The sequence below is a fragment of the Pongo pygmaeus genome, chromosome 3 (assembly GCF_028885625.2).
Source record: "Pongo pygmaeus isolate AG05252 chromosome 3, NHGRI_mPonPyg2-v2.0_pri, whole genome shotgun sequence".
NCBI classification, from domain to species: domain Eukaryota; kingdom Metazoa; phylum Chordata; class Mammalia; order Primates; family Hominidae; genus Pongo; species Pongo pygmaeus.
This window is the reverse complement of record NC_072376.2, coordinates 186,814,189-186,825,241: the sequence shown is the minus strand read 5'-3', so window position 1 is coordinate 186,825,241 and position 11,053 is coordinate 186,814,189. Positions and strand designations below refer to the sequence as shown.

Here is an 11,053-nt window from a genome sequence, read left to right as displayed (position 1 = left end):
TTCAGTTACTTACCAAGCAGGCTAGTTAAACCAGGGAAACACCGATACCAGCCACACTACAGATTCGGGGAATCGAGGTGCCCGCACTTTGAAATCGCCCAAGGTCTTCGTTGGGACTGGTGTCCCTGAAGGATGTGGAAATAACAGCATTTACAATCGGCTTGACATGTTTGCCCAGAGGACTCAGCCGTCATCTCCAAAGTTTGCCGCAATAACGTGAGCCACCCCAAACAGCTCTAACCGGGGTAACTTGGTGGGTAACTCAATAGTCACTGAGACCGGCGTTTCGAGCCTGTAAACGGGTCAAAGAAACACCCTTCTCCAGCCGCTCCTTGTCCCTGCTGGGGTAAAGAGCGCCAGCTCCCAGCCGCGCCTTTGTGGGGGCCCCCACCGCCCGCCACGAGGCTCCCGGCGCCCCTGCATAAAATTGTAAGAGGCTGCCTGCGTATATTTTCTTACCTCGATTACCTACAAAGCACTTCGAAAAGCAATACCTGCGTTTTCTTTCTTTCTTTCTTTTCAACCAGAAAAGAGAGCAGAGTGATACTGTACCTGGTTAGAGATTCTTCAATATTTGAGACTTGGGGGGAAAATATTTTAATAGTGAAGCATCTGTTAAACACTTGCATTATCCTCTGACTGATTAAAAAAAAAGTTTTTTTAACCCTGCCCCCCCCCCCCCGCCAAGTTTTAATTATCTTATGGTTATGAGGAGGTAGCCAATCCTGGAAGAGGACCTCGGCAATTAGCAACCTGAACATCAAAAAGTTTTATTGCCGAGAGCTCGAGGCACCGCCCCTGCCGCCCCGGGATTGGCGTGAGGAGCTTCTGACGACATATATTAACCCGAGCGGCCCTAAAGATGTAGCTGTACATGGAGATCTTGCTGGGAAAATCCGCTTGCTCCCCTCACGTCGTCCAGCCCAGGAGAACCACCGCCGTCACCCCGGAGCTTCCTCGGCCACCGTGCAGAGCCCTCCGAGAGCCCGAGCCGCGGCCTTCGAGCTCCAAGGCTCATTCAGGGCCCCAGATCCTTGCCCCGAAAGGAGAGGATCTGAGAAAATGGATGCACTGAGACCTCTCTGAAAACCCTCCGAGAGAGCCCGAGAGGAGCGAGGACACGTTACTCCCAGCTAAAATCACATTTAAGGACCAAAACAACAACAACCAAAAATTTCATTAAAACAATAAGCGCCCAAGAACCCAGATCGGGCTGGTGGGGGGAGGGGAAGAGGCGGGAAGGGAAGGGTCGCACGGAGGTAGCTTTGCAGTGAGCAGTCGACCCCGCCGCCCCCCGGCACAGCTGGACTGGCTCCTCCAGCAGCGGCTCAGACTCGCCCCTGGATTCCGGGTTAGCTTCGGTGCCAGGACCGCGGCCCGGGCTTGGATTCCCGAGACTCCGCGCAGCAGCCTCACGGGAGCCCCGGCACCTTTGTATGAGCACGAGAGATTTCTGCCTCCGCGCAGCAGCCCGGGAAGCAAAAGCCGAAGCGCGGGCCGTGGAGCAAGGCGGGAACCGGCGGCGGCGGCGGCGGCGGCCAGGGGCGCACGGTGCCAGGACCAGCTCGCCGCGCCCCATGGGGAGCCGGCGGCCGCAGCGCTGCTGAGGCGGGCCCGGCTGGCCAGGCGGGGGGACGGGGCCCGGGCTGCAGCAGCCCCCTCTGCGGCTGCCGGGCGGGCCCGGGCGCCCGGGGGCTGGGGGGTGGGGGGTGGGGGAGGACGCCGAGCGCTGAGGCAGGGGCCCGGGCCGAGGGCGCGGCGGGGCTGCGCGCAAGCTGGGGCGCGTGGAGGGGCGCGGAGGGCGAAATGAGTCTGGTAGGCGGTTTTCCCCACCACCCGGTGGTGCACCACGAGGGCTACCCGTTTGCCGCCGCCGCCGCCGCAGCTGCCGCCGCCGCCGCCAGCCGCTGCAGCCATGAGGAGAACCCCTACTTCCATGGCTGGCTCATCGGCCACCCCGAGATGTCGCCCCCCGACTACAGCATGGCCCTGTCCTACAGCCCCGAGTATGCCAGCGGCGCCGCCGGCCTGGACCACTCCCATTACGGGGGGGTGCCGCCGGGCGCCGGGCCCCCGGGCCTGGGGGGGCCGCGCCCGGTGAAGCGCCGAGGCACCGCCAACCGCAAGGAGCGGCGCAGGACTCAGAGCATCAACAGCGCCTTCGCCGAACTGCGCGAGTGCATCCCCAACGTACCCGCAGACACCAAACTCTCCAAAATCAAGACCCTGCGCCTGGCCACCAGCTACATCGCCTACCTCATGGACCTGCTGGCCAAGGACGACCAGAATGGCGAGGCGGAGGCCTTCAAGGCAGAGATCAAGAAGACCGACGTGAAAGAGGAGAAGAGGAAGAAGGAGCTGGTCAGTACCAGGGGGCGGCAGGCGGTGGGGCTGAGGGGGTCAGAGAACGGGTGCTCCCGGCCTCTTTCCAGCTGGGCTGAGAAATGGCATCTCGTGTTCTTTGGCTGCGTCCCGCGCCAAGGTTGTTTGCACCAGGTTGTGTAAGGATGGCTTCCGACACAAGCAGAGAGTGAGGGGAGGGTGTCAGCAGGAGGAGGAGAAGGTTAGGGATGCTTTGCGCTGGTGATCTTACCTCCGGGTTATCGCTGCTCCCCTAGTACTTAGGACGGACCTTGAAAACTCTGGGTCGCGATCGATCGCGATCGCACTGGTCTGGACGCCTCACCCCGTGTCTGTTAGACCCTTCTTTTGGCCTCCAATCCGATCTTGCTTTCAGATTTTTCCAGAATAAGTCTCGAAGAAGCCCTTGATTCCAATTATTTTACTATTGATCGCAGCCCCTACCCCACTCCCAAAGGGAGGCTGCCACTGAGACTGAGCCCTGAGTTTTGTGGTTGTTCTCATACTATCCCCGGAAGACGTAATGGTAAACATAAAATAAGTACTTTTGACTTCAAAATACAGCTCCAATTTTTCCTTGGCTATGACGTTAAAATGTAATTTCCCAGATGAATATATTCCATTGGCATTTCTAATTTTATTTGAATGAGCCTGTATATTTTAAGGGGGAAAAGGCATTACTATGGTCATTGTTATTAAAAATAACACGAAAGTAAATTGAGCCGCTTAAAATTTTCTCAGATTCTTGCCAAGTGCCCACAGGACGGTGGTGCAGGATAGAGCTATGTCCACGAAGGCCCGGAAAATAATTGCATTTGTCGAATTTTTCTTCTTTGGCCCCTGCAGCCCTTTGGTGGCTGCATAATCGAGTGACCTCCCGAATAACCAGAGATTTCAGAAGCCTTGGAGGAGAGGCACTGCTGAGCTGGAGGCCGAGAGCCTCTGGCCGAGAGGCCCAGGCCGAAACAGAGGCTCCTTCGCCCTAGTTTTCCTAGATGTGGATCTAGGATTGCTAATGAAAACAGAGAAACCAGACTTAGCGCCGACTCCAGCTCCCGCCCCTACATCTGGAGTAAGAGAAAAGGCCCCCCGCTCCTCCATAAACGACTCGAAAACGGGAGGTTGTTTATAAACTTGTGGATCCTGTAGTTGAGCGCTGCAGCGCGGAGGCCTCCCCGCCGACTAGCGTAGCGCTAACCTTTGTAGCTTCTCTGCAGGGGCTGGGACTCCCCCATCGTATCCTTTCCTCTCTGGTTCACTGTCTCCTCCAGCCCAGGAAGCGCCAGGTTGGTGTGGAACCAGGTATCCTCTCTGAATTTCTCTTTCCACTTTTCTCGCCCTCGCCTTCCCTCTGTCCAGAACGAAATCTTGAAAAGCACAGTGAGCAGCAACGACAAGAAAACCAAAGGCCGGACGGGCTGGCCGCAGCACGTCTGGGCCCTGGAGCTCAAGCAGTGAGGAGGAGGAGAAGGAGGAGGAGGAGAGCGCGAGTGAGCCGGGGCCAAGGCGCCAGATGCAGACCCAGGACTCCTGAAAAGCCGTCCGCGCTCCGCTCTGAGGACTCCTTGCATTTGGAATCATCCGGTTTATTTATGTGCAATTTCCTTCCCCTCTCTTTGACCCCCTTTGAGGCATCCGCTCCCCGTCTCCCCCTCCAAAAAAAAAGTGGATATTTGAAGAAAAGCATTCCATATTTTAATATGAAGAGGACACTCCCGTGTGGTAAGGGATCCCGTCGTCTCGTAGATTCTGTTGCGTGAATGTTCCCTCTTGGCTGTGTAGACACCAGCGTTGCCCCCCGCCAACCTACCCAACCCCTTCCAGATAAAGACAGTGGGCACTAGTGCGTTTGTGAAGTGTATCTTTAATACTTGGATATAAATATTCCTGGGTATTATAAAGTTTTATTTCAAAGCTGAAAACAGGGCCGCTAACATTTCCGTTGGGGTCGGTATCTAGTGCTGTCCGTTCATCTGTGGTCGTTCCCTCTTTGAAGATGTTTCCAACAGCCACTTGTTTTGTGCACTTCCGTCCTCTAAAACTAAATGAAATTTAATTAATATTGAAGGTGTAAACGTTGTAAGTATTCAATAAACCACTGTGTTTTTTTTTTTACAAAAACCCTAATCTTTTAATGGTTGATACCTCAAAAGAGTTTTGAAAACAAAGCTGTTATACTTGTTTTCATAATATTTAAAATATTCAGAAGTAAACTAAATTATCATGATTGCCTCTAACTTTATTTTAAAGACTCAGTGGTTCCAACCAGTCAACCTGACCTGCGGTCTATGCAGGAGGAGGAGGTGCTCTCAAAGAGAAGTGTCCTTGTTACAAACCCTGCAAATGGTCTGGGCTTTGTCGGCGTGGTGTCTCCTTCCCTCTTCCCCCAGCTGGAGAACGCTGAGTAGTCTCTAGAAGGAAGATCTGGGCTGGAGAACCCAGTCCGGCAGTTCGATCAGAAGGTGTAAAGGTGCTCTTGCTTTCCTGAAATCAATCAGGAGCCATTTCGTGAGGCCGTCAGTTTTTGTTTGGAGAGTGTGTTTCTGGTGGAGATGTGAGGAGAACCCCGGCATTATTGCTGCAACGGGAACTAGTCTGGGGTGTTTAATTCAAACTATGGGGCTTTCATCCAAGAAAAAAAAAAGGAAAAAGAAAAGAGAGGAGAGGATTTTGCTTGTATTCTATACGGGGGGGCTTCTCATCTGCGCAGGCAGGAAAGGGGGGTGGAGGGAGTTTTCAAAAAGTCCATGATTAGGTAACAAGGAATTTTACGTCAAGTAAGAAATCGTGAACAAGACCACGGATTTAAAGGGGGGCGAGGGGCGGGTTAGATTTACAAGGAGTTACAGGGAACTCAATATTAACTGTGCGGTGTCTGAAGTCCTCCCGGCCGCAGCCCAGCGGAACAACCGACACCCTCCCGGGACTACTGGCAGCCCGGGACCCGGGATCTCTCCCTGTTGGGTCTTTGGGCTCCCTTAGTCCCAGCTCGTCCCAGAAGAAAGTCTCAGCGGCCTCCTTTGCCTGCAGCCTTGGCGGAAGCTTGAATCTCAGCTCTAGAAACCGGAGAAACTAAAGTGCCTGTGCAGGCTGCGGGAATGGGGGAGGAGGCTGGGAGGGATTTTGGAAGGGAGTGGGAGGAGGAGAGAGAAAGGTGAACCGTATTAAAAAGTGGTTTGTTTCATGAAACGCCGCGTATATAAATCTGGTGTTGGAGAGGCTTGCCAGAGGGTTTCCATCCTGGAACCCATCCTCAGGGTGATGTTCGCAACTTGGCCTCGGGCACAGACCCTCCCGCGATGTCCCAAGGGTTCCCACGCCTAGCTGGTGTCCGCTATGACCCCTCTGCCTGCAGCAGGCCGAATCAGACCCGGCGTGGGCGAATTCAGAAGTGCCCAGGGAGAGACAAGCTAGAGGCTCTGCGGACTTCTGCGGACGGCTGACAACGCGAGGGCGAGGGGTTAGAACAACTCGGCCAAAGCGATCTGAACTTTCTCCCCTTGGGTCAGCCGGCGCTGGGCCGACCTGGTGGGCGCGGGGCTGTGTTTACAGACACTTGCCTTTGTTTATAGCACGGGGAGGAGGTGTGGGGGAGGCGCGCCCTGATTTTCTGTTGCTCTCCCAATCCTCCTGAGTTTGATCGAGTGGTTCCCTCCCTCTCCTGTTTCCAGTTGTCTTCCGCGTCTTTATTTTAATCTGCTCAGGAGAAAGCCATCAGGTCCTAGACGTGGAAGAAAAGAGCCTACCAAAGTGTTGGAGTAAACAGTGGCGGAGGAGGTGAGGTTTTAAAAACAGGAATCGGAGAGGAGTTATCTTCACCATGCACCTACGCTTCTCTGCACCTTGGGTAGCTGGTCTCCGCCATCTGGGCCTTAAGGCACTTCTGCAGATTTAACACTTTCTCTGGCTTATTAAACAACAGAGGGAAACCAAAAGACCCTGGCGCACCATTGCTACGGAGAAACTTGCTAATACACTTGCTTTTTAAACCTGCGCTCTTCTTTGGCCCCGGCCAAGCACAGCCTGCCTCCTCTTCCTCAGGGCCAGCAGCACTAGGCCTGGTCACCCCACCAGCCCTGCCATTTCAACTCGCCAGAAACCCTAACCAGCCAGACACCCAGCAGACCCGACACCCCAGACGGCAGAATGCCCAGCTGCCTGACACTGCAGGTGGCTGAACCCCCTAACCAGAGGCACACCCCAACTGACCAGATGCTTCAACCGGCAGGACACCCCAGATTAGCTGTCACCCCAGCCGCTCTCAGCCACCCAACATCCCCGCCCCAGGTTGTCAAGTCCCAGGAAGTGAAAGGCGTACTGGGCAGACGTTTCTTCTGAGCTTCCATGCTTTTCTCTTCCAACACTTATTTCTCTTTTAACTTTTTCTTCTTTGTTTAAAAAAATTTTCCAAGCCTCTACTTGCGGGACCGACTAAAAGGCCTCTGTTTTAATTGCTCGGATAATGTGGTTGCTGCCATTTTGTTAAGAGCAATCACTCCTGCAGGGAAATCACAAGCGTTCTAGACAGGCCGGAGCCGACAAAAATGTAGGATTTGACGTTAAAAGCTAAATGGGAAGCTGCGGCGGCGGAAGGTAAATTGATGGTAGATCTGGCTGTCAGGGCTCTGCCCCAGACCGCTGTGCAGGCCAAGCGCCTGATAACCCTGGAGCACCGGAGGGGGCAAAGGCTTGGCCAGTTGTAGACTGTGTGTGTGTGTGTGTGTGTGTGTGTGTGCAGACCCCTTCTCAGCTTGGGAAGCAATCTGAAAAACTGCAGAGTGGAGGCCCTGCTCCCAATTGCCTGGGCACCGACAGCAACTTAAAGGGCTTTTCCAGGCCGAGACAGCAAGCTCCAGCTTTCGGGATGGGTTAGCCAGCAGGCCCAGGCATCTAGGAATGGTGGACCTCTGGGTCCGGGCTGCCTCCTTAGGTGTAGGAGCAGCAGGCTGCTTGGTTGTGATGAGGTGAGTGTAGCAGCCGTGCCAGGGAGCGCAGCCTGGGGGCCTCTTAGAAAGCACTTGTGCGTGTGTCGGGAGTGCAGGCTGGTTCAATTCCTTCGACCAGACTCTGCTAGCCGCTGCCCCAGCTTGGCGTGAATTGGAGACCTAGTCTCCCACTCGGATTGGTGAAGTAGCAAGAGAACAAGAGAGGTGAACGCACCTGGAATTCGCAGGAAGGGGTGAGAAAGGTGAGATTGAGCTCAAATGCAAAGCGGCAGGGAGTACGAGACCTGGGAGTTCCTTCCCAGACTACAGATTTGCAGAGAGAACCCGGGCCACTTGCAAGGGCCTGAGGTGTGTGTAAGGGACATAAGCAGGGCAAAGGGTGCCAGGAAAACTGGGACTGAACATACACTGCGGGCCTACAAAGCGCAAGAAACCGCTCAGTTAGCCCTGAAGCTTTAATCAAATGTTGCGCGGGCGGCACGCGATTTTGTTTTCCACAGCCGCCTTGAGTTCTCCCTGCCTGTGAGTCCCACCCAGGCTCCTAGATTTGGAAAAGGAGCTGGCTAGTGGGTGCCAAGCAGAGATGGTCTTGAGGGAGGCTTGTGGCATGGGCCCCGTAGAGGGCCGAATCTGGACCCTGGTGACCCGAGGGTACCCATTCCCTCCATTGGGCCCAGCTCCTAAGAGTCCAGACTCCACGTGAGGAGGGGGCGCTAAGGAGTCTCCCGGACGCGCGGGACTCCTGGCCTGTCAGAGCCTGCGGATCGCTTGGAGAGAAAAACCCAGGAGTCATTCTCAGACTGGGGCCTAGGACCCTGGTTGGAGGCTCCAACAGCCCCCTCCCTGAGGAAGCTCCGCGGTGCAATGAATTGCTGTTGGGATTAAGTCTACTGGGAATGGGGGTTGGGGGAGACGGACTACGTGTTTTTAAAATGTTTAGAAAGAAGGGGGAGGGGAGAACTCCGGGAGAGGAAACCAATCTCACGTTTCCGGGGGCCGGACAGTTCTCAGCGCGCCGCCTTACCACCCAGCCGCTGCGCAACGCGTGCTTCCCGCACAGCAACTGTCTGCCCAGCTCCAATCAGCCTGGAACAGCTAAACGGCTTCGGTCTGAGGGCTAATGGAGGTTAAAGAGCACCGAGTATCTGACTTACGTGCACCGAACTTACAGATCTCTCGCCCTGTTCTCCCTGATCTACACTGCCGAAGCCAGTTCCCATCGCGAAGTGCACCCTCACCTCTTTCTCCAAGCGACCCCCCTGCACACGCATTCCCTTCAAATTCTCCCGGCATTTGGGCCGCTTTGATGATCAGATGGTAGAGCCCTGATTACAAATTTATTCCCGGCCGCTCTGTCGGTCTTTATCTCCGCTATTAGGGACATCTGGGAGTGATTAGTGCCGCGCCCGCGCCCGGCCGCGCTCGCCTATCTTGCTGCGGCGGGGCCAGGGCCTCGCTGACGTCAGGGCAGACGGCTCGGAGCCATCCCAGCCGAGTTGGGTGTAATCGGCGGCCGCGCGGCCAAGTCCTCCCTGGGCCAGGCCGGCAGCTGGAACGCGCCGCCCGCCTGCGTATAGGGACTTAATAAATATGTATTTTTAGCCCAGAAGACTTTGTGTTTTCCTTGTTTGGGGTGAGGAGGGGCCAGTTAACGTCTCTACTGCCCCCCTCCCCACTCTAAATTTTCCAACTCGCTACGGCTGGAGCATTCCGCCTGTAAAGCCTTCCACAGGCGGTCGCTTCTTTGCTCTGTCCCTGCGGCAACAACTGCGGCCCAGGCGGTGCTGGTGCAAGCCCCGGATGGGGTTGGGGTGGCTCTTAGGGGCAAGGCTCTTATGCCACCTCTTAGGGTTGCCCTCATCTCACTGGCACCCGCTCCGCCCTACAGCCCTCGGGCCAAAATTGTGGGAGTTTCTATTTAGCGGGACGGCCTGGCAGAAGCTGATTACAGAATGCGATGTCTTTTAGTAGCTGCCTTTGCACCTGTTATTAAACCCTGAAGTACGTAGCGAGCTGAAGCCCTGGACCCTTTTTCGCCCCTCCCTTCCCCCAGCCCTCCAGGGAGTTGTCCTTGGCGCAAACACTGACACCTCGCAAGGGCGAGGACGGCTGGCGGCAGCTTTGTCCCCTACTACGTCCCAGTGTTCAGAGTAGAGGCTGCATATATTTGCATAATTCCTGGACGGGCTGACTGACGCCCCAGACCTCTGACCCTAGCGTTCTGCGGGCTAGCCTGGTCTCTTCTGAAGTAAGGGGTGCTGGGATTAATCCAACACCTGAACTTTCCACTCCCCGGACAACTTGATACAATGACAAATTCAGCCTCGTTTTCACCCTACCTTCACCAGAAATTCTGGTTCAGCAGGTCAGGGGCTCGACTCGGAGCCTGCAGTTTTCAAAATCTCCCCCAGAGGATGCCGAACCACTGTGCCAAAGGAGGCCACACCCACCCAGCATGCCTCCCACCCTGGACACCTTCTCCATGACCCGCGTGAAGTCCAGGATGGTGAGAATGGGGGATGGGTGAAGAGAGGCCTCATTATTTAAAGTCTTTACAGGGAGACAATTAGCCGTATTATTGGATCAACCCTACACCTCTGACTCATTGAGCAGCACAAGGATTCAAAGCAAATCCAGAAGATGCTGTTTATTCCTGCACGGGCTACAAAGGGCAAGTGGAGTGTTCAGTCAGAAGCTAGAGTGAATGTAACTAGAGGAAAAGGAAAACAGTTCATGATGTGAGTGGAGCAACAAGAAGATCTATTTGGGGGACACAAATAGTATCACAAATAAACAGGGAATCCAACTGAGGAAAATTCCCAAAAGTCCACGTCGCCTCAGTTCTTTGAGGAAACCCTATACACCAACTCCAAAGTGTCTTCATGTAATCTAGAATCAGAAAGAAACATTTCTTCTCAAGTCAGGGAAATGTCACATGGAGAGCCTAGTCCCCTCTCCCACCCACCCCTATCTGGAGCCAAGAGGGAAAGAAAGAGCTCTGCGGTTTGGGGGCTAATGATAGGGAATGAGGCTTTTAGACAATTGTGTCCTCAGTGACTGAAGGATTCTGGCCTATCTGTGCTTCTAGAAAGGGGAGGAATGGGCAATGTCTGCACAAAGTACAGTTTTCTAGAGTGCTGGTAAGTGGGTTCTCTATGATCTGTCTGAATGGTGGAGCCGACTGAGACACATTAGTTTTCTAAATCACTCAGATCGCTCAAAAGCAAACAGAAACAACAGCAAAAAAGAAGCAAACTGAAAACTCCACATCACTTGTGCCTATAATACTTTCTTGCTCAGAGTATAAACAAACTTTTTCTTGAATTAAGTGGAATAAATCCACATGGGACACAGGCCCAGAGAGTCCCAGTTTATATTTTCAAGCAAAGAAGACAGACTTGCAGGCAGCTAAACTGTTCGTGCAAAAGATCAGAGGGTACTCACCAGGCCACTTCCACAACTAACACCCTAGTTGTTTTCTCAAATAGTATTTTTAATGCATGAGCAACCAGATATAACCAACTTGATGCTTCTCCATGGCCAGATGGAGTGTTTGAAAATATCATTCCTTAATGTAGCACCAAATCATTTTTCAGTTCATTGGTGACCCAGAACTAAAGAGTCAGGGAGACTCTTCTGTAAAGGCAGGTTGTTTGGAACTTGTTTTTTGCCCCACCAGCTGAGATCCTTTACAACAAACAGTGCACTGACTCAGGGTCAGTGAGAATGTTCAACTTTCATTAAAT

At 54.0% G+C, this 11,053-nt stretch overlaps 1 protein-coding gene across 1 annotated transcript; it reads left to right on the top strand.

The window, feature by feature from the left end:
- Nucleotides 1–864: 864 nt before the first annotated feature.
- On the top strand, nt 865–4,588 carry HAND2 (heart and neural crest derivatives expressed 2). Its single transcript, XM_054485679.2, has 2 exons — nt 865–2,361; nt 3,721–4,588. The coding sequence occupies exons 1-2, from the start codon at nt 1,807–1,809 to the stop codon at nt 3,817–3,819; spliced, it is 654 nt and encodes a 217-aa protein (XP_054341654.1). The 5' UTR covers nt 865–1,806; the 3' UTR covers nt 3,820–4,588.
- The last annotated feature ends 6,465 nt before the right edge of the window (nt 4,589–11,053 follow it).